This window comes from Trachemys scripta, chromosome 6 (assembly GCF_013100865.1).
Source record: "Trachemys scripta elegans isolate TJP31775 chromosome 6, CAS_Tse_1.0, whole genome shotgun sequence".
NCBI lineage: Eukaryota > Metazoa > Chordata > Testudines > Emydidae > Trachemys > Trachemys scripta.
In genome coordinates, this window is record NC_048303.1 from 15,890,258 (window position 1) to 15,914,693 (window position 24,436).

The 24,436-nt window shown below is 40.7% G+C and overlaps 1 protein-coding gene across 1 annotated transcript in view; it reads left to right on the forward strand.

Moving 5' to 3' along the window:
• The window catches only part of DCC (DCC netrin 1 receptor), a gene marked incomplete in the record, with an annotated part of 974,185 nt that overhangs the window by 931,912 nt on the left and 17,837 nt on the right, over window positions 1-24,436 (forward strand). Inside the window, 1 exon segment of the mRNA XM_034774393.1 lies at window positions 8,076-8,288. Coding sequence (XP_034630284.1) covers window positions 8,076-8,288 — 213 coding nt within the window.

Here is a 24,436-nt window from a genome sequence, read left to right on the forward strand (position 1 = left end):
ATGGCTGAACATGCTATTGATCAGGATGTAGCAATCTTTGAATACATCATGTGCAATGTCATTAGGGAGAGAGTTGCTGTGCATTCTGCAAAGTGGACCATGCTTGAACACCTCTTTCTGTTCCTGAAATCATTCATGGTTGACCTCAAAGCTTCCAGTGTTGAAAATCTTCCTTAAGCCAAGTTTTACTGTTCATCTTCTACTGAGAAGAAAACTAAAAAAAAAAATTAAAAAAAAAAATGAAAGGCTAAGTCAGAATCAACCAGAACCTTCTTGAATAATAAATCTGCTTATTTGTTTTACACTGTCAGTGAAATTTATATAAACCAATTATTATATATTTGCTTTTCTATCCTTGCTGCCAAGAAATATATCTGTGTCATATTAAGGTGGCTTCTCTCTGTGCAGCAGTTCCTCCTAACCATTGGCCTTCACCTGAGGAATCTGTCTGGTCTCTATTTTGAGCTGTTTAACATGTACCTCAGGAGGCTGGAGAAAGATTGTGAGATGCTGTGGGCATCTCATCAAACTTGCAGAGGACACTCAGGTTTGTCTCCTCCCCATCAAGCACAGACAATGCTGTCCCGTTGAGGTCTCAGAATATGAGAGAAATGAGCAACTGGATGAGACCTGATGATTCATCCTCAACTAAGAAAAACACTGAAGTGGCACTGGTCAGGAAGAAGCAGTTTTAAGGACTAGTAGGAGCTGCAGTGTCTCCCTCAACTGGGGGGGGGGAGAGAATATGAGTAAAGACAAGATTGTTAGTTGTAAAACCAAACCAAAACAAACAAAAACCTAAAGAAAAGAAGAAAGAAAGAAACAGTCCTCACCATTTTGAGGTAGCACTACATAATTAGCAAGGAACTAAGATAGCTTCACCTCCTTCAAAGTGTAAAAGGGAGCTATACTCATTTTTTTATTAAAACAAATCTTATTTCTTGACAATGTTTTCTCTTGGAGCTAATGGTAACAGTGAATATTTAATTCTGGTATTTTAGGGAGGAAGTAATGTTAAGCCGAATCATTGATATTTCAGTTGAACCAGTTTTTTAAGAGAGAAGAGAAAGGATACTTTAATACTGGGCTATATCATGCCTTCTATTTTAGTCAGGTCTCCTCTGTGATTTCATTGGGGACCGCTGCACGCACAAATGATGGTGTGACATGACCCAATGTAACTGTGGGCCCAATCCTTGAGTTCTGACTGAGGCTCTTCTTTCTCCCTCATTTTCTACATGTGTTCTTTATGGGCTGGATGAGTAGGAAAGATTTTGTTTTTCAGAAATGAATTCTTTGGGGGTCCATCATAAATGACTTCAGAAATATTTCTATTGATTTCAGTGAAGCTGTATCTGGTCTTATTCTAGCAAATGCAAAAAAAAAAACCCAATACCCACAGCACCTTTTCCCCAAGAATATAAATATAAATACCTAAACTTCTCACCTGAGAATAAAACTGGTGTTCTAGCAAATGTATTATTCTTATTTGTATTACAATAAAGCCAGAGGCCCTAACTGAAATGAGGGCCGTATTGTGTGGTGCGATACAAATAACTAGAACCTGTCCCCAAAGAGTTTATAATCTAAATAGAAAAGACAGACAATGCATGGGAGGGAGAACTGAAGCACAGAGAAGTGCAGCCCAGGGTCACACAGAGCTAGTAATAAAACTTTTAAATCCCAGTCTGGTACCCTGTCCTCTGGGTCATGATTGTCATTCATGATTAAACATACGCTGGTATAGCCCGGGCTTATCTCTGACTTCATGTCAGAGTGGAGCTAACAGCCACATTCAAAGTGGGAGTACTTCTCAAAGATATCACTCAGTAAAAGATGTACAATGAACGGTTCATACATCTGACATCATTAAACTTCTCAAATATATCAAACCAAGACCTGTGGGGCAATAGACCAGAACATATGGAAGTACTAGCCCACAAGCTAAATTATGACTTAATTGGCATCACAGAAACTGGGTGGGCTAAATCTCATGGCTAGAATATTGGTATAGATGGCATAGAACAGGGGTGGCCAAATCACGGCTCGCGAGCCACATGCGGCTCTTTTACAGTTAAAGTGCAGTTCATGGAGCCTCCTGCCTCCGAGGCCTCTCCATTCTCTGCCTACCAGACAGGGGGAGGAGGAACTCAGGGCTTCTGCCCTGCGGCGGGGTGGTGGGGTTAGAGGCTTCTGCCAGAGACAACTGGTGCCTGCTGAGAGTGGGGGGCACAATTTAAAGGTTCATGCCCCACCCAATAGCTTGAGTCATGCCTCCCCAGGCACACCCTCACTCTTACCCACAGCGGCCCCACCATGTAACCAAGCAGGGCCAGCAAACCGTGGGAAAAAACTCCGCACATCGCCTCTAGCTTCTGCCTGGCGGAGAGGGAGTCTCGGGGCTGGAACCCTGAGCCCTGGCAGGCACACCCCAGCTCTTGAACAGCTGAAGATTGTCATATGCAGCTCGGAGGGTCAGTAAGTTTGGCCACCCCTGGCATAGAAGGAAAAGTTAAAAAAAAAAACTGGCATGTTTAGCCTTGAGAAAAGAAGACCTGATAGTCTTAAAATATATTAAGGTTATAAAGAGGACTGTGATCATTTGTTCTCCATGTCCACTGAAGGTAGGACATGAAATAATGGGCTTAATCTGCATCAAGGGAGATTTAGGTTAGTTATTAGTACAAACTTTCAAGCTATAAGGATAGTCAGTTAAGCAATGTAATAGACTTCCAAGGGAGGTTGTGGAATTCCTGTCATTTGAGGTTTTTAAGAATAGGTTAGACAAACACCAGTCAGGGATGGTCTAGGTTTACTTGGTCTTGCCTCAGCATAGGGGGCTGGATTATATGAGCTTTTGAAATGTCTTACAGGCCTATGTTTCTACGATTCTATTAGTCTATATGGAAATGCAAGAGAAAAGTAAAAGTATACAGTAGAATGCTGAGTCTATGTTAAGTCCATCACATGCCTCTTGTTCTTCTAGTAGACAGTTCATTCCTTTTGGAATCCAGAAAAACATGACAGCAGCAGAGGATATAAAGAAGTAAATAAATCTTCCACATTGTAAATGGAGCTTACCTGGACATAAAAGTACTCCAGTTAGGGCCTGATCCAAAGCCTGTAGAAATCAGTGGCAGGTCTTCCTATTGGTTTCATTGGGGTTTGGATCAGATGCCAAGGTACAGCAATTTTTTTTTTACCTTGTCAAAGCTCTGAACTTCAGCAGTGAGGACAGTTGGGACCCAATACAATGTTTTTCATATTCAGGGTTCTCTGAGAGCCTAGCTTCCATCAAAATCCTATTTTTAATTACAATATCTGTTCAAGTAATCAGAATTCTTCTGGGATTAGACATCTAGTGCTGGGTTTCGTAAGGGCAAATGTCTAGCTTCTAAGTGGGAAATTGAGGTAACTGGATCGTGTGGTACCAGCAACGGACTCCTCTTCATCCATTATTTAAATAAACTTTCAGAGCTTCCATCTTCCATTCCCTCAGGAACCTGAACTAACTGCGAATTGATGGCTCTCATTAGGTTTTCAAGCATGTACGTTTTACTGTTTTAAAACTCCCTTCTCTAATACTAGACATCTTCCTCAGACAACTTACTTTCAATATTTACAGCCCAAGTCTAACCTTCTAATTTTTATGGAATCCTTGCCTTCAATTGTAGATGGAGTGCTCAACCCCATCAAGTAGTATAGTATTATACTTTTTATTATACAAAAGTATTGTATTGTACTTTTGTATAATAAAAGTTATTGTAGTCTTCAGATTTTACAACTGTGCTTCCCTTCCAATATCCATCACCATCTTTCATTTCTAGCCCACTTGGATTTATACAAAAACTTTCTCAGGAGCTATATCTAATGCCCATTAATGTTAAGAATATCACTTTCTGCACTGCTGATGCCAGCTGATCAAGTTTTTCTCTCTGAGACCATAAACCCAGAAGATAGCAGGCAGGTCAGTGGAGGTTAGCAATACGTGCCTGTTCTCTCTTGTCTGTGCATGCGGGTCAGCAGACTCCCAAAAGAAGTGGATTTGAAGGGCATGATAGCCTTGGGCACAGTAGAAAAAGTAGGCTATTCCTAATATCATAAGAGAAAATGTGAGGCCAAGAGCAGGAGAAAAAGACAAAAGGCTGGATTTTTTCCTTTAAGCACAGCTGTGAGCAAGGAGTCACCCTCAAAGACCTTGCCACTGAGACACACACCTTTGAGTCACAATTCTCCAGATTCTCCTTGGCCAGCAAGTAGTAGGGATGGAGCCAACGTTCCACCATTCTCCATCCCTATTTGCCAACCTGCTCCCACAGCACTAGTTTACCTCTGTGCACCAAGTCAGAGATTTAAAGGTGCTTTTACTCTCCTGCACTGGCATGTGGTCCAAGTCAAAGCCTAGTCCAAAGAGAACAGTCAAGAAAGAAGAGTAGAAGGGGTGAACAGAACAAGGGAGCAGAAGGAAAGAAGAGTGGAGAGCCAGGCAGTGGCATCATTATGCAGAGAGCACTGAAAGTGAGGACAAGGAAACTTCACTACAACCAAGTAAACTTTTACAAACTACAAATGATTGTGACCTTGGTCACATCTTGTAGTTCGTCTCCTCTGCCAGGAGTTCCAAATTGCTGGAGAGGTCTACAATATTGCATCAGGAACAGAAATAAAAGGATTCTGGAACAAAACCCCTCATTTCCATTTTTCGAAATAATTTTGCCACCTAGTAGATTGTAATTACTTATATACATGGACATTAATTATTATAAAGTGCCTTGAGATTTGTCTTGGCTCTGTAATTACATGTTATTTCTACAATGAGTTCTGGATTTTGAAAGCAACCAGATTCTCTAGAGCATTTTCATTCTCAGTATAACAAGTAGGCCAGATATCTAAGTGTCAGGAAGGTTGTTTTCTGAAATAGAAGGATGAGCTGTTTGAGGTCTAGATTGTTTGTTTGTTTGTTTGTTTTTACTTTCTGGGCTCCTGCCACAAGATTAACAGTTGAGCTATGAGCCATTCTGGCTGGCAAAAATATTAAGGAGTTTTTACCTGACTCAAGACTGGGCAAATCCAGTTTGCTCAAAATAAATACATCCCTCCTCTGATTACACTTTGTTAACTTGTTTGCACCTGTCCACTGCTCTGTTTGCAAGTAAGGTAAAGATTTTTAGTTATTTAGGGAAGCTCTTGGCCTACTTACTAATGGACAAACCCTGCTCTAGTGAGATTCCTCTATACAATTGGAAATCCATGCCAAATGCCCCAGAGGTAATGAACAGAACAGGCAATCACCAAGTGATCCATCCCCTGCTGCCCTCTCCCAGCCTCTGGCAAACAGAGGCTAGTGACACCATCCCTACCCATCTTGGCTAATAGCCATTGATGGACCTATCCTCCATGGATTTATCTAGTTGTTTTTTTAACCCTGTTATACTCTTGACTTCACAACATCCTCTGACAAAGAGTTCCACAGGTTGTGCATTGTGCAGAAGTGGCCACCACCTTGTGACAGGGGAGAGGGGATTCCTGGCCATCTTTCTGTTTAGTATCCTATACCCATAACCATGGCATAACCAGCCAATGTTTCTTTCTCACAGTCTTATTCCCCCATGGATAACTCTAGCTAGTCAGGCCTGTCATGGTAGATAGAGGGGACTAGGATTTACTCCTTGGAGACTTTTCTACTTTGAAATTAAAATTCTTCTCTCAACTACAAAATACTCTATTCCCTCCACCCTATATTTTTGATTAATCTATTGGCAGAGCAACTTCATTTGGACAATGTAGTACCCTTGAAGTACTGCAGTACAATAGTGGCTTTCTGATGGAGCAGTATTGCGTCTCTGTATAAAACAGCAAAGACCAATGACTTAGAGACAGCATTAGACGGAGGGACTCAAACTTTTTACAGAATGCAGATAACTTTGTAAAGTGAGATACCCAGGGTGAAATCCTGGGTCCATTGAAGTGAATGACAAAATTTCCATTGACTTCAATGGGGTCAGGATTTCATACCCAGTCTCCACACAGATTAAGTAACATCTGATCTTACTCCCTCCTTCCCACTTTCTATGCCTCAATCCCTCCATATACAGATGCAACGAGATACCTCTTCCTCCAAGTTGCTCAGCTCCTGGGTTTTATCTTCGATAAACAAACAAACCATAACCACTATGATCCCTTTATGGTCTGTTAACCTGACCATATCACCCCAGTCTTTCAACCCTTCAACTATCCACCCTACTCAACTGGACCCCACCTTCTTCATGTTTTTCCTCCGTACCACATGATCCGCTTGCAGGCTCAATCTGAGAAGGAAATAATGTAACATAGCTCTTGCTCTAAAGAGATCTGTAGCCAAGAAATGAATGGGCATGGAAACTGAACTACCTTTTGCCCCACAGGCGATCCAGTGAAACTACTGACAGAGCAGTATGGGGAAACTTGAACCATGCCGTTACTTGTCCTATACCTGTTCTGCACATAGCATTTTATGTACCATATGCTGGGTACTATCATAAGAGAACTCCATGTTTCAAAAACAAAACTGGCTCTTTATTAATAGAACTATTTACAGAGGTTCTGCAACTGCAGCTAGCTTTCCAGCTACGTGTACACAGACTGACTTCCTTTGCCTCCTCCTCACTCTTCCCTCCTGCAACCTGTGCTCCTCCCTCCAAGTTCCATGCTGGTTGCTGCAAATAGGCAAACAATTTTAGGTTCCAGGACTCTTAATCCAACTCCTTTCATAAGAACTCAACTCACGTGAATTTTTTAAGTTAAAAAAAATGAACCCAGAGCATTTATCACTTTCACAGATGGCCCATGACTGTGTAAATTTAAAATGGTTTACAGTATTAATACAAATGCCCTTAACATGTTCAGAAGCTTTGGCACTGTCATGCAGCATCTCTTTTATCCTGACACTGTTCTTTGAAAATATCACTGAGCAGCTTCTCTGTAGTTCCATTTGCAATATGTGCATATTCTCAGTAACAGACCATGTTGTTGCAACTACAAAAGCAGTTTCTCCTCCCTTGATATTCACACCTCACCTGCTAGAAGAGGGCCTCATCCTCCCTGATTGAACTAACCTCGTTATCTCTAGACTGATTCTTGCCTGCATATTTATACCTGCCTCTGGAAATTTCCACTACATGCGTCCGACGAAGTGGGTATTCACCCACGAAAGCTTATGCTCCAATACGTCTGTTAGTCTATAAGGTGCCACAGGACGCTTTGTCGCTTTAAACAGTTGTAATCACACTCAAATTACCAGTCTGGAGAGAAAGCAGACAAAAAAAGAAATTATTCCATCCACTGAAATGTTTTCCTTTTCTTTCATTTTTCTTCCACATTACTTTAGCGAAGTTTGTTACTCTGTTTTGACATAGAAAGTTCATGAGAGAGGTAATTTTTGAGTGCCTTTTATAAGAAGCACTCTAGAACATAGAGTAACCTTGATTTATATTTGAAGGTTGACATGGCATGTTTAAATCACAGAAAAATTGACTTTGGGTATAGGATAATAAAACAGCAACTGACTGCTTTGGCACAGTGAATATTGCTGCTGCCTCAAGGGAAAATTATGTTGGTATTTGGTTAAATAGAAATTAAGTCCTTGCTTTGTCTTCAACTCTCATTAGCTGTGGCTATAACAATAATATTGGGCAGAATGTAAAGAGTTCCAGCAGCTGGGATTTGTGTCACTATCCATATGATATACTTATGATTTTGGTTGATATTTAGAATTTAAAGGCACCTAGCTCCAATAGTGATGGGAACTTAAGAAGTTTGTATACAAATAAAATATACAGAGGGAGCTAAAAATTTCATTTTGTGTACTTTATTTGAAGGAAGATTTATTGCAGCACTCTGACACATGGCTGCTTTTAGAAATGTCTCGTTTCTAATTCATCTATTAATATCTTTTGAAAAAAATGTTTACATATTTCTTACAGCTCCTCAAAGGTTAAAGGCTGGCACTTCCCTTTCTTTGGGAAATGATCACAAAAGTAAGAAATAGGATTTGGAAAAATATCTCAATAATAGTTCACTTTATTATTCCCTAACAGCGGTGAGTGAAGGACCAGTCCCACAACAGCCATCCATGCTGCCACAGACACAGCCTGAACATGCCAGCAATGAGGACGCCCCGAGCAGAACGATTCCCACAGCCTGTGTCCGACCTACGCACCCTCTCCGCAGCTTTGCCAACCCATTGCTACCTCCACCAATGAGTGCAATAGAACCGAAAGTCCCTTATACACCACTTTTGTCTCAAACAGGTAATAATTCAGGAAAGAATGACTGATATTATTTATTAGCACCAAGGTGCAGTATTCTAGCTGAGCCTGGGTGCAGGGATTATCTGTCTAAGGTACTTATCTGCCCTCTGCCCTCAGAATAGAATGTGAGCACCTCATAATTTTAAGTTAGTTATCTTCACAATACTCATGTGAGGCAGGGAAGTGCTGTTATCCCCATTTTAATGGTTGGGAACTGAGACATGTAGAGACAAAGGGCCAGATATTTAAAGGTATTTATGTTCCTAAAGATGCAGATAGGCACCCTGTGAGATTTTCACAAGCCTGCAGAAACCTAGATAGGTGCTTTTGAAAAATCCCGCTACATACTTACCTGCATCTTTAGGAGTTTAAATACCTATACAGACCTGGCCCTAAGTGGCTTGCCAAAGGCCATGCAGGAAATCTGTGAGCAGATTAGGGATTTGAACCCAGATCTTCCAAGACCTAGACACAGGACCATCCTTTCTCTTTCTGCAGTAGGGCTTTGATTTTTGTTCTGCTTATTTTCCACTGACTGCCATCATTTCACTTTTTGCATTTAATTTGTATTGCGCCGGGGCCCATCATGGATGTTCAAGGAAAGTGAAGGACACAAAGTCCTTCCCTCCTGCTCTGGAACTCCAGATAGGAGCCAGCCACAGTTGCAGTCCTTGTGTTCTCTTAAATACAGAGATTGTTCTCAACATTCTCTGGAGGGCTACACACCTCAAAGGAGAGTGGGAGGAGTAGCAGTGTAGAGGAGCACATGCTGTACTCTTAGGGGTGAGCCTCACACTCATTTGCACTAAAGTTTCTTTGCAGCATTCTGGCCATTGGAGGGGGCCTTGACGTGAGCATAGATGTCCTTAATGCCCACTTAAGTGCTCCAAAGTGGTGTAAAATGGCCTGAGTGGAAATGCGAATCAGGCCTCCAGTGCATTTCAGAGCTGCCCCCTGGGACAAAGCAGCTCTTCTCTGCCAGCAACCTGGGCCAGACCCTAATAGGCACATTCTGGCTATAAATCATAATGTCATGTACTGTGCCTTCTATCTAGGCACACCACTCCCAGTCACATCATTGTCATCAGTGATGGTTGTGCCTGCGGACTGAGGCGGTTTGTAGAGTTGAAACTAAGTAACGTCCTGGTGAGAATTGTAGAATTAAAAGGTCAACCCTTACCTATATTTTGACTTTCTTAAAAGTTGCAGTCCTCTACATTTAAAATTCCTCATCCTCTACTGGGAAGCTCCATTCAATACCATTAAGTTCTCACTTGAAAGAAAAAGACATGCTTTAGCTGTCAGAAAGAAAATATAGACTGTCTGGTATCTTAAAGAAGTTTCTTTAAGTTCTTGTAGAATAAAAAAAGAATTCAGACCATTTTATGATCATATTCCAGCATTTCATTAGGATTTTCTGGAATGGGAATTCAGAATAAGGCAATAGTTTAAAATTAGAGTAAATTAATAAGGGAGGAGAATTAAATAAATCAGGAGGCAAATGAATCAGTTGGTCTCATTTCAAATTTCATATTTGCTACAATAAATTAAATCAATGCCAAATCCTTGGCTCCTGTTTCAAGGTTTACTTTCTTGATAACGAAAGGATTATGTATATTTGCCAGAAAAACTGTCTAGAATCCAGTCCTGACAGCAAACTCATTAAAAATAAAAATTAAATATGCAAGGAATGGGAAGAAATAGAAAACAATTACAAGAAAAAAAAACTAGGAGATGAGAATGATGCTAGTAAGACCCTTCTTTAAATTCCTGCATTGCCTCCCTTCACCATGGGTCCAGGTGCAGAGAGGTAAGGGCCAGGAGTTCTCACTACTAGAGATGGGCAAATACCTGATTTTTTGGTTCTCTTGGCAATTCCAAAAAATAGGCGAGGGGGAAACCAGTTCAGATCAAACCAAATCCGGAAATGCCAAAAAATGTTGGCAAATGGAAAAATTCTGTTTCGGATCAAACAAAACATGTTTTGTTTGACCCGAAACATTTTGTTTCCAGTCATTTTAAAAGGACTAGATACACAAAGTGGTTGGAAGCGGAGAAGATGGTGGTGGGCCTCCCTAGAGCTTGTGTCCCAGTCATTAAGGTGCTCTCATGAGATTGGGAGAGCCAGGTTTGAATCCCTGCTCTGGAGCGGGCATTTGAACCCAGGTTTCATCCCATTGCAGGCTATAGGGATGGATTTGTTTCAGTCTCTCCTGTTGAAGCTCCACTTTGTATAAGATACTTGAACAGTCATTTGGCCAGAGAGAAGGATCACTACACAGACATTAGCTTGGTGTTTAGTACGCTCACTCAGGCGAGGGAGACTCAAGTTTAAGTCCCTGCTCCAATGATTATTTATACTAAGAGGAACTGCTTCAAAAGGAGAGATTGAGTGCACCCTCATCCCAAAATAATCTATGGCCTGGTTCAAATTTACAAATAGTTCCATGTTGACTGAAACTGCGTTTTTCGGCAAATACACTTTGTCAAAAAAAATGACCTGATCTACCCCTACCCTGCAGCACAAGCAAGTTGGGAAAGGGTAGAGTTTTAGGTCCATCCTCCACAATGCACCATCTCCACATTGGAGCTGTCATGGGGAAGGTAGTTGTTTGCTGCTAGTATGGACTATGGAGCAGAGAGAGGGATTGTGCTTTTCTAAAAATATTCCTTTCTTGGGATGCTTCTAGGATAGCACAACTACACACTACCCCGTATTTCACACCTCTTCTATATTGTATTAAATGCAATAAAATGAGATGAGTTTTATAACATAAGTCTTAAATGTAAGCCTTACATTATATATATATATATATATATATATATATATATATATATATATATATATATATATATATATATATATATACACATTATGAGCCCAATCCTAGAATCCTTACATGAATAATTCTTATGTGAGTTGTGCTTTTGAAGTCAATAGCGTTATCTGGTAAATAAGGACTACTTGTGTGAATAAAGTGTGCAGGATGGGACCCAATATTGATAATTCACACTATGCAGTGTGGTGGGTTGCTCAATTTGGCAGAATTACCTGCAGTTCAGAAATTACAGCTCTGTTGAATTCTGTTCTATATTCAGATGTTGCTCTCTGAACATAGTGTTCTTGCCACACAACATATGTTACCTAACTGTAAGTGATTACAAGACTACCAAAAAAGCACCATATTTTTACTATGAACACCTGCTATCCATCACTAGGTAATTCAATTTTTGACAGCAGACAGAAGCAGAGAAACCCTACAATGTTGGAAAGTTGTTGTTGTTTTTTGCCAACTCTTACAACTGAATTATATTTTTATATATGATAGGATCTATTCGTCCTTATGTAATACCACAAGTTTACCTAAGGCCAAATCCTACAGACCTTATTATGTGAATAAGCCTACTTACTTCAGTAGAACTACTTGCATAAGTAAGGCAATCAGGTTTTCACACTTGATCTTCATGATTTGGTGGGGGGGGGGGGGGGAGTAGAGGCATGTTAGCCATCTCCATATAAAGTTCAGTGATCACCATTAAAATTGCTATTTGTGAGTAACTATGTTACCTCAGAATTTTCTGTGTTCCCTATGCTGTATAAGTCTGTATTGTTAATTAGACAAAAGTTTACATTAATTGTGACCACTGGATCCACATTTCCAGAGAAGGTGGCTGCCACGTTCCAGAGCCACTGTGGAGGCACACTGGCTTATTTGTGGGTAGTCCCTGATAATTGCATGGACCTCAGAGGATCAGCAGGGTTTCTAGACAGGCAATTCCTCCTTCCTCCCCATTGACAGAACAATTAGGGAGGAACTCTATGCGAGCATCTTCATGGAGATATCCCTCTTTGAAACCCCTCTGATTTTACTGTAGGTGGGGGCATGCCAGCCCTTAAATGCTAGCAATTTCTCTTTTGGGAAAAATAATTACTTGGCTCAAACAGATGGATGGAATTAATTCATTTTTCACTAGACTTTTTTTAGATCTCAAGCAATTTCTACTTGCAGAACATAATAATGTAATTAGTAATAAATTTGTCATTACTTAGACCAAACAAAATGTTTATTACTTTAAGTAAGTGTCATGGAAAACATTACTCTCTCATTTCTCAAACACATGTCGGGCAAGTGTCTTATCGCTTCAAAAATAACTGTGAAGGAAACTTCCTATTTAATTGAGCTGGGATGAAGCCAACAGGGTCCTATAGAAATATAACAGGGTTCTATAGGAATTGATCTAAAAACCTATGGACAAAGATTTTTTCAAAAGTGGATGCCTAAAGTATATACACAGGCACCTAAATAAGCAGCCTGATTCATAAAGATTATGACTGTCCAGCAGATCTAACTGATCTCAGTGGAAGCTTGTATATGTTTAGCACTTTTGAAAATCAGACCATTTATTCATGTGTGTAAATGTGGATTTAGGAGACTAACTTTAAGCCCTGGTTTTTGAAAATTGCGGCCATAGAATTTAAGGGCCAAATGTCATGGTCATTTAAGTCAATGGGAGTCTTTTTGTTGACACACACACACCCGATCATAAACAGACAGTTAAGGGTTAATGCCTCGTTTACCTGTAAAGTGTTAAGAAGTTCACATAGCCTAGCTGACACCTGACCAGAGGAACCAATGCAGGGACCAAATGTTTCAACCAGGAAGGAGGGAAGAGTCCTTTGCCAGAGTTCATTAAGTTTTGTGCTGGAGAGAAAAGATCCAGGAATCAGCCTCCTATCAGGGTAGTGAGTATTAGAAAAGGAATAAATTAGCTTATGTTTATTTTCTTTTGTGACTTGTCTTTTTGCATAAGAGGGAGATTTAAATTGGATTTTTCTTTTGTGTAACTTTAAGGTTTTGCCCAGGGGGACTCCTCTGTGTTTTGAATCTGTTGTCTGTGAGAATAGCTTGCATGCTAATCTCCCAAAGGTTTTCCTTTCACCTTTCTTTCTTTAATTAAAAGTATTTTTTTAAGAACCTGATTGATTTTTCCTTGTTTTACGATCCAAGGGGGTTGGATCTGGACTCACCGGGAATTGGTGGGGGAAAGGGAAATTAAACTCAAATCCTGCCAGGAAAGGGGGGGATGATTAATTTCTCCTTGTTTTAAGATCCAAGGGTTTGGATCGGTGTTCACCAGGAAATTGGTGGAGAAGTCTCTCAAGGCTATCCAGGGAAGGGTTATAGTACTTGGAAGGGAGATATTTTGGGGGGAAGACAGAGTTTCCAAATGACTCATAAATGATTTGGTGGTGTCAGCATACTAATCTAAGCTGGTAATTAAGTTTAGGGGTTCTCATGCAGGTCCCCACATCTGTACCCTAAAGTTCAGAGTGGGCGTGAAACCTATGACACGCCCCCATGGGCATTGGATCAAGCCGTAATAGAAGATCTTTTCTACAGGTATTTTAGCATCCAAAGAATTATATAGAAGTGTTATAATTAGCTATTAACATCTATAAGCTAGTACATACAAACCTGTAGAAAGGTTAACATCTTTTATTCAATTCTATAGTATTTTACCATAAAGGATCTAATAAATAACTTAAAAGGCCACAATCCTGTTTGTCAGGTCATACATTCAACATACCCCAAAGCTGAAATATACTCCTTTTTACTTGAGTCCATTGAGTTTGCTCTCTCTGCTTTAAGTTGGCCCATTTCATAGATATTTTATAGTAGATCACACCATTTTATCAACGCTTTATGATACAGTGGTTCAGATTCTTAATACTAAATCTGAAGACATGAGAATAACTGCACCATCTTTCCTTTCTACACTCCACTGTGGCTGCGGTCATTTCTCCTTGCAAATCATGAACATAGACATTTAAGCGATTTGACTTAGTCCCCTTTCAGGTTAAATAGAAAATGCTTGATGGAGTGTTGAGCTTATTGCATTATGGATCTGACATAAATTCTACAAATGGCCAGGAAAGGAGTGGGTTTTTTTTAAATTCCTGACAAGTGGAAATTCCTTTTAACTGTTGAAATGATCCGCTGCACTTTAAATGAACCTGGATTAGCAGGCCATTTGTCTTCTGTAGCCGTAAGTATGCTGTAAGCAGAGTAGAAAATGTGACCTCGTAAGTAGAGCCTTTTATACTGTATCACAGTTTTATAACTTTAGCCCCTGTATTTTTTTGCAGTTGTAAAAGTGCTGTATTCTATTGCCACTTTACTTTTTTTGCATAATATCTACAAACAGAGCTAAAAATGTCCATCTTTTCAAACTTCCATGGATTAATATGCCAGTGGATATGACAGAACTAAACAGTATATCATTGTACAGCAAAATTGAGTTTATTTTTTTTCTTCCTTACACACTGTAAGGTGTGATCTAAAGTGGATATGATCTGGAAGTTGTAGGGGAGGGTTGCACAGAATGTGGACTTGTTTATGTTCTCTGGCTCATCAGGAAATCATGTATTCTTGGCATAATTTTTGGTTTGTTTTTGTTTTTTTGCAAGTAGTAGTCTAGCATGCATGCCTACATACACCGCTACCTTGATATAACGCGACCCGATATAACACAAATTCGGATATAACGCGGTAAAGCAGTGCTCCGGGGGAGTGGGGGGCTGTGCACTCCAGCAGATCAAAGCAAGTTCAATAGAACGCGGTTTCACCTATAACGCGGTAAGATGTTTTGGCTCCCGAGGACAGCGTTATATCAAGGTAGAGGTGTATATAAAAAAGTAATAAATTATGGCAGCACATAAGTACAAGTCCCTACCAGTGCCTGATTATAGCCTCCCACTAACTGTCTTCATTAGAGGTTACCACAGCATACCTGCTTAAGGAAATCAGCTCAGTCTGGTGGTTGCTGCGTCTGTCACTTTTCTTCCCCTGTATGAAGATTTCAAAGAAAGAACCAGAAAAACAAGAAAGAAAACTGAAAAAAAAAAAATACAAAAATCACACCCACAGAAATGAGAGGTAAAATCAATATGAAACAATGGATTGAATATAATTTAATTAATCCTGTGCCACAGTAATCTCGCACATCCATACGGCCTCTTTGGCCAGAGAAGACATCATTCCAGGCTATATCTGCACTATGAGCTAGGGGTGTGATCCCCTGCTTGCGTACACTCACTCATGCTACTTCTTATCAACCTAGCGTGAGTATAATATTACAGTGCAGCCAAAGTAGCATAGGCAATGGCTGCCTGGCAAACCCACCTGAAACCAGTGGGTACAGTCTCAGCCCAGCTAACCTGTGCTTTCGCTGCCACTACATATGTTGCCGTGGCTACATTGCTATTTATACTTGCACCAGTGTGATGAGAGCTAATGGAAGTACATGTACACGACAAGGGGAATCACTCCCCTAGCTTGTAGTGTAGCTGTAGCCTAAGTTACTGTTGTGTTTGGAAAAATGCCTTTTAAAAAGTGACACCATCTTATTCAACAGATCTGCTCCCTGTCATGTATTTCTTGTACAGAGTAGGTTGCAGGGCTGCTACTAGCAAATCAGGCTTCTGTACTGGACATGGACTGGCTACAGAGCTTCCGTCTTAGAGAGATACACACCCGAAATGTTCAGTATCAGACCCTTTAATGTTCTGTCACATATTGTTGGATTGAGATTCACTTACTCAACAGACTGGTCTAACAAATCTTTAAGGCAAGACACTCAGCAAGTAGTGATCACTTCCTTACAAGTGGGAAGTTCATCGGGATGATATCACAGTTGCCTCCACCACTGGACAGTACAGTTTTGACCTCCCTTTGTTACACAAACTTATTTATAACTTTTTGTTATCTTCCCTTATACATATGTATTAGTCTCTCATTTCCCTGTTAGCTCTCCTCCCCCGTCAATACAGAGCTAGTGTTAGTTTAAACTGTTTTTTTTTCTAGCTTTTTAGTTACTTTATCTTTTCTTTTTTCTCAAAAACATGATTACTCTGTAATTTCTCACACAAGTGCAGTTCTACTTATGCTTACAATGTTAAACATTATCAGAACAGGTTTCAGCGGTAGCCGTGTTAGTCTGTATCAGCAAAAAAAAAAAAAAAACAGGAGGAGTCCTTGTGGCACCTTAGAAACTAACAAATTTATTTGGGCATAAGCTTTCGTGGGCTAGAACCCACTTCATCAGATGTATGAAGTAAAAATACAGGAGCAGGTATAAATACATGAAAGGCCGGGGGTGCTTTACCAAGTGTTAGGTCAGTCTAATGAGATAAATCAATTAACAGCAGGATACCAAGAGAGGAAAAATAACTTTTGAAGTGGTAAGAGAGTGGCTTGACAGTTGACAAAAAGGTGTGAGTAACAGTAGGAAGAAATTAGTATTTGGGAAATTAAGTTTAGGTTTTGTAATGACCCAACCTCTCCCAGTCTTTATTCAGGCCTAATCTGATGGTATCTAGTTTGCAAATTAATTCCAGTTCTGCAGCTACATTATTATATATAATCTGATGTTCATGATTTATCATTAGTCCATTTTTAGGTCCTGCTTGTGTTTCTAGGCATGGTTCATCATCTTGATTCCATTCTGGAGTAGGAGGCATTGTTACTCTAGTACATTCAGGAGTGGTACTCTGCCAGTCCTTAATCACATTCAGAGATCAGGTCAAAGTCTCAAGCCATGTCTACACTAGTACTTATGTCGGCAAAACTTATATCATTCGGGGGGGTGAAAAAACACACCCCTGAGCGACATAAGCTTTGCCAGCATAAGTGGTAGTGTGCACAGCGCTAAGTCAGCTGGAGAGCTTCTCCTGCCGACATAGCTACCACCGCTCATTGGGAGTGGTTTAATTACGTCGACAGGAGAGCTCTTTCCTGTTGGCAGAGAGCAGCTACATGAGAGATCTTGCAGCAGCGCAGCTGCATCAGTACAGTTGTGTCACTCTAGGGTCTCTAGTGTAGACATGGCCTTAGTCACTTTCCTGGCTTGGTGGGCGAACTCATGGGTGACAGTTCAGTGATCTGCTTAAATAACTGTAATATTTCCTGCAAGTGTTAACTGCACACTATGAATGGTTAGGTTAGCCATCCCATTTAAACACACCATCCCCTGTAAGTCCCCCAGTCCATATTCCTGCTCCTGGGAGTTGCTTTTGCTGTAGGATCCTCCACCTTGATTGCAATCCACTCTGTACCAGAACACTTAGGCTTTCCCGCATGATTACATAAGAACCATAAGGCTAGGGTGGCATTCTCCACTTCATGCACTGTGTGATGGGTTGGATCACAGAAACCCCCTTGGGAACTGCCAACTGATGTGCCAAGACTACTTCTGCCCCAGCTTTCCCTGCCAGCCTGGGAATCCAGCACCCTGTCTTGTTGAGCTAGACAGGCCCGTCTGCTCCAACACAGACCCAGGGTCTGAACCACGTACCCCAAAGCTGCAGACTTAACTGAAAGCAGCTAACAGAAGTGTTCCTGTCTTTAACCCTCAGATGCCCAACTCCCAATGGGGTTCAAACAAATCCATTTTACCCTGTATAAAGGCGGCACGCGAGCTGATTTTCAGTGGCACTCACACTCACATTTTAATTTAATTTTAAATGAAGCTTCTTAAACATTTTAAAAACCATATTTACTTTACATGTAACAATAGTTTAGTTATATATTATAGACTTATAGGAAGAGACCTTCTAAAAACGTTAAAATGTATTACTGGCACGCGAAACCTTAAATTAGAGTGAATAAACGAAGACTCGGCACCCCACTTGTGAAAGGTTGCCGACCCCTGTTATACAGAGTAAACTCAGATTGTTCGTCCTCTCTAACACTGATAGAGAGATATGCACAGGTGTTTGCCCTCACCCCCAGCTATTAATACATACTCTGGATAATTAATAAGTAAAAAGTGATTTTATTAAATACAGAAAGTAGGATTTAAGTGGTTCCAAGTAGGAACAGACAGAACAAAGTGAATTACCAAGTAAAATAAAATAAAACACGGAAATCTAAGCCTGATACAGTAATAAAACTGAATACAGATAAACTCTCACCCTCAGAGATGTTTCAATAAGTTTCTTTCACAGACTGGACACCTTCCTAGTCTGGGCACAATCCTTTCCCCTGGTACAGCCCTTGTTCCAGCTCAGGTGGTAGCTAGGGGATTTCTCATGATGGCTGCCCCCTTTTCTCTGTTCCACCACTTATATATCTTTTGCATAAGGCGGGAATCCTTTGTCCCTCTGGGTTCCCACCCACCCCTTCTCAATGGAAAAGCACCAGGTTAAAGATGGATTCCAGTTCAGGTGACATGATCACATGTCACTGTAAGACATTACTCACTTACCAGCACACTTGTATACAGGAAGACTCACAAGTAAAACAGAGCCATCTACAGACAATTGTCCTGGTTAATGGGAGCCATCAAGATTCCAAACCACCATTAATGGCCCACACTTTGCATAATTACAATAGGCCCTCAGAGTTATATTTTATATTTCTAGTTTCAGATACAAGAGCGATACATTTATACAAATAGGATGACCACACTCAGTAGATTATAAGCTTTGTAATGATACCTTACAAGAGACCTTTTGCATGAAGCATATTCCAGTTACATTATATTCATACTCATCAGCATACTTTCATAAAATCATATAGAATGCACATACTGTCACTACCTTGTTCCTCTGCTGTATCATCAATTCCATGGACCCCGATGTAATTCATTTAATGCCTCCTACTGTGATAAACACCTAAAAGGGAAAACAAATACAGGCTGAGGTTACCTTAAATAAGATCTGCTTTGCACAGTGCCACCAAGTAGCTGAACAGTATCATACAGGTTTCAGAGTGGTAGCCGTGTTAGTCTGTATCAGTAAAAAGAACGAGGAGTACTTGTGGCACCTTAGAGACTAACAAATTTATTTGAGCATAAGCTTTCGTGGGCTAAAACCATTCCATTATACTTTCGTGTGTTTAGAATCATAGCTGATTAGTATAGCAACAAACAAAGAAAAGGCTGCTATTGTTTTGCTTCAGTTGGCACTGCAGAACCAACAAAGCTATGAGAGAGGAAGCTCAATTCTCCCGGGGCACGGACTTTCATTTTGTTCTGGGGTTGTACCACATCGAGGGCAAGGGATTCCTGGTCCAGCACTAGGCCTCCTTCGCACTTCTGCAATATGAATGATAATAATAATAATTAGTAGCTATTAACTCCTAATTGTGTTCCAAATGCAAGGGCAACTCTTTAATTGTAAGCAAAGTATGTCTAATCAGGAAGTAATTGGGGGAGACTATAAATTTAACACCCTGTGGAGAGAGAGGGGGGATGTTCCATCACTAGATTATACCTCTCTGCTTTGTTTTTAAGTACAGTTAAAACAAAGAACTGTACTTAAAAACAAAGCAGAGAGGTATAATCTAGTGATGGAACAGGGGCATTTATTCACATTAATCCAACTGACACTAATTAATTAACTGTATGCTCTTTTAGACATTTATCCCTCAGAGTCAATATTTCCCATTGCTAATGGAAAATGTAAATCAAATCATATTGTTGTTTTATATATAGTTCTAACTCCCACCAATTCAACTATTAGTTTCTTTGCATAAAAACTATGAGAGCATTTCTGGATCTTCTAGTTCCAGTTCTTCATCTTTTAATGTTGGCTGGAAATGACAGTTTTAGATTCCTCTGCTAAATTATCTAGGATACAGAGTAACATATGTCTTGAGAATGCAGCAAACACTGGTAGGACAGGAGGTATGTTAGAAACTTTCTTTGGGAAACTAATGGCATATTCATAGCCTTTTGGTGTTGGAATCCTAAATTAATTCACATTAGCATCAGATAAAAAAAATCACATCTTTTGCAGTCAAAGACTGTTGTCATTTATGTTCAACATCCCCCCTCTCTCTCACACACACATCCATATACCCTGCCATCCCTTCCCCCAAAAAACCCTTTCAAACTTTTCGGTTCCCATGTCATTTTATGAAATCAGGCTTCCTCCATTCAACTCAGATACTTCGGTGATGAAAGCTCACAGGAGTTTAATCATGCATGTTAATGAGATGTCTGGCCACAGTCCAGCAAAACACTTTAAGCCCATGCTTAATTTTAACTACTGAATAGCACTATTGACTATACTGGGATTACTTAAGGTTTTAAAATTTACCATGTGCTTAAGTGCTTTGCAGAATCAAGGCCCTATAGAAATAAATTGATTGATTACACGTTTTGCCTAATATGAGGCAGCAGTCAAGACGGTTTGTTTTTTTTAATGGTTTTCTGGAGGATCACTCCATCATCTCTAAACAACTCTCTTTTGAAAATGTTGGGTGTTTTTCCAAAAGATGGACTACAAATCCATAAAAAGACTGCATGGATGGCTTATTTACCACCTGGTTATCAAATTGTGACCAGGGTCCGGGAGGCACACTGAGATTGCTTAATCAGAGCAAACTGCAAAGAATGGGGTGGTAGGTGATCCCCAAAACTGGTGGTTATTTCTAATCATTAGATTCACCAATCCAGCAACCAAACAGCTTCTACAATACCTTGCTGGTTACCCAGAAGCCAAAAACATAGCTCCCTTAAAGCAGCTCAACCGTAGGCCTCCACCCCAGACACCCAAGTCAAATATGATGAGGATTCCTGAAAATTGTGTTCATCGTATATAAAATTCTACCAAAGGATCGGACACATTACCCACCAGGTCAATGGATATTTCAGATCTTACCCAAATACATGCTTACAGCCAATTCTTATTAACAAAACTAAAATGTATTAAAAAAGAAAAGGAGAGGGAGTATTGGTTAAAAGATCATTATACATACAGTTATGAGTAAAGTTCTTAGGTCACTTTCATAGTAGAGATGTGAGTTTTTGAATTGCAAAAAGTACTTTTCAGAATCAGTTCATCAGGTTATAGTCCAAAATAGGGAAACCATGTCCAATATCAGGGTGATCCAGACTGGAGTCTTGAGGAGACTTAAATTTCCCTGACGAAGCTTAAGCAGATCTCAGATACAGGATCAGGCCCTAGAATACATTTATAGACCTCTGGTGGGCTATGATAATCTCTTGACAGCAGATATTCATTGGGTGAAGAATAGTGGCTTTGAAGTAAAACCTTCTATTTCCTATGTATACAAGGTAATTAGTTGCATTTATCAGCATAAGGTAATTATCCCTTAAGCAGTTCATAGACAGTTTACTACAAATTTCAAAGAGAAACATAGACAGTGATATTATTACACCCAATTTCCATCTTAATGTTAATATCCCCTTTTGATCTCTGAATCAATAAGAACATAAGAGAGGCCATACTGGGTCAGACCAAAGGTCCATCTAGCCCAGTATCCTGTGGTCCAATAGAGCCCAATGTCCGGTGCCCCAGAGCAAACTCTGGTTCCAAGTGCCTAGTCAGTGACTTCTACCAGTTCAGCAGTTTGACTTGCTTTAAAGCTTGGCAGCAAAGCTGTACTGGTGAATATTATTTTTTGTATTTAATTTAAATGGTTTTAATAGATTATAATAAATTTAGGCCTTAAATTTCAAAGTTAATTTACAATAGGTTTATTTTTAAAAATTGAACCTCTACTTAATTTAAATATAACATTTTAAAAAACAATCTGATTTTGATTAAAAAAAAATAATAATTGATTTTTATCCACCCTGTTCCATGGCGTTTGCATCCTCCAGGAGCCTGCAGTCACTTCTCACGGCCACTCCCCATCCACCCTTTGCTGAGCTCAGTGCTAGAAATTCAATCTCTTTTGAACTTTCTCTGTAAACTGATCCCTCTGGCCCCTGGCCATTGCTGCTGCTTTGTCCTGGAGCAGCCCCTTCACCCCCCTCAAACTGGAGGGGAGGCCAGACAGTGGCACCAAGGCCCCCTGCACCAAGGGTTTTCAGTTCCATCCGGGCTCCAGAGCACAGTGGGGGTGCCTTTGCCCATGTATCTGCTCTGGTGACCTACGCTCTGTACTGTGAATAGCAGAAGCACTTTGCCAGGCAGGGAGCTGGCTGCAGAGAGAACCGGACTCAGATTGTCCGCTCTCTCATCAGCTGGATAAAGGTGATGAGAGAGTGGAGAATCTGAGTCCGGTTCCCTCTGCAGCCAGCTCCCTGCCTGTGCAAAGTGCTTCTGCTATTCACAGTACAGAGCGCAAGTTGCCAGAGCAGACACATGGGCAAAGGCACCCCCACCATGCTAAAGCACCTTGGGGGGACACGCTGCAAGGTTGTTGGAGAGGTGGTGGGCTGCCACTGGGCTGGCAGGGTGCTGCCTTAATGTCTCCGCAAGATCCTCTGGGGTCTGGGGTGCTGCTCCAAGAGTGGGAGATATAGGCACGGGGAGCACCGCCGGGGCTGCTCGCTGAGTTGAAGATAGTTGAGTTGAAGATAAAGGATAGTAACAGACAGGAACCATCTGGTTAGTTGTTAAGCTCTAACAAGATATAGGTAAACACAGACCAATACAATCACTACTTTCTTCCAGTTCTTCTAAGAATACAAGTCTACATTTCAAAGCTCTACTCAATCTAATATGGCTTGGCTCAGGGCATGGCTACACTAGAAACTTCAAAGCGCTGTCGCAGGAACGCTCCCACAACAGCGCTTTGAAGTGCGAGTGTGGTCGCGTGTGAACACTAGGAGAGAAGTCTCCCAGCGCTCCTGATAATCCACCTCCACGAGAGGATTAGCTCCGAGCGCAGGGAGCGCGGGTCCCAGCATTCGGACCCTGTTTACACTAGGGCTTTTCACACCCCTGAGCCAGCAAGTTAGAGCGCTATAAAATGTAAGTGCAGACAAGCCCTCAGTGTCACACAGGTGGAAAAGCAAACCTTTTTCGGATGTATGAATCTGCAGTTGAGACTGTGTTCATTATCACTGACCAGCGACTGCCAGCAACATCCATTTTATACTGACAGCTCACTGATCTCATTGCATATTTCCTGAGGAGAGATGAAAAGCCTTTTTCCAGTTTGAGAAGTAAAAGACAAAGAGGATCAATGTGATGTTGTAAAGTAAAACCCAAACAGTCACTGGATTTTTCATGGAATTCTGACATATGCATTAACTTCATATAATGGAATTGTAAGAAAACATCATAATGTCCAACTGAAGTTTGTAAATGTCTTCATGTTCTTAAAGTTTATAGCTCCAATTTTGATGGAAAGGCCCTGAAAGGACAGAACAAACATCTCGTATGTTTCAAGGCTTTGACTTTCATCTTCTATGTGTTAACATTCTCTGTGATTGTTTTCATCTTCAACTGTCCTTTCCGTACCCACCATTTGTTACACCTATTGTGAAGACTTATTACATACAAAAAAAAGGCTTGTCAACATCCTTCAAAGTCTTCCCAATGGGCAATTCCATGAAATAGTTGGTACTGTGCATTTGAAATTCACAAAATGACCTCTTCCTTTTTCTCTTTTCTGTTTTCATTTTTTAATTTCTTTCCCCACAATATCAAAGTTACCCAAATGAAACTTTTAAAAGCATCTCCCCTATAGAATGAATCAAGCCGCTGTTCATTATCTTCTGGAAAAGTCATTTTTAAAAGCTATTTTTACTGATGATGTAAATATCATAGAATCATAGAATCATAGAATATCAGGGTTGGAAGGGATCTCAGGAGGTCATCTAGTCCAACCCCCTGCTCAAAGCAATTCCCAACTAAATCATCCCAGCCAGGGCTTTGTCAAGCCGGGCCTTAAAAACCTCCAAGGAAGGAGATTCCACCACCTCCCTAGGTAACCCATTCCAGTGCTTCACCACCCTCCTAGTGAAATAGTGTTTCCTAATATCCAACCTAGACCTCTCCCACTGCAACTTGAGACCATTGCTCCTTGTTCTGTCATCTGCCACCACTACGAACAGCCGAGCTCCATCCTCTTTGGACCCCCCCTTCAGGTAGTTGGAGGCTGCTATCAAATCCCCCCTCGTTCTTCTCTTCTGCAGACTAAACAATCCCAGTTCCCTCAGCCTCTCCTCATAAGTCATGTGCTCCAGATCCCTAATCATTTTTGTTGCCCTCCACTGGACTCTTTACAATTTTTCCACATCCTTCTTCTAGTGTGGGGCCCATAACTGGACACAGTACTCCAGATGAGGCCTCACCAATGTCGAATAAAGGGGAATGATCACGTTCCTCGATCTGCTGGCAATGCCCCTACTTATACAGCCCAAAATGCTGTTAGCCTTCTTGG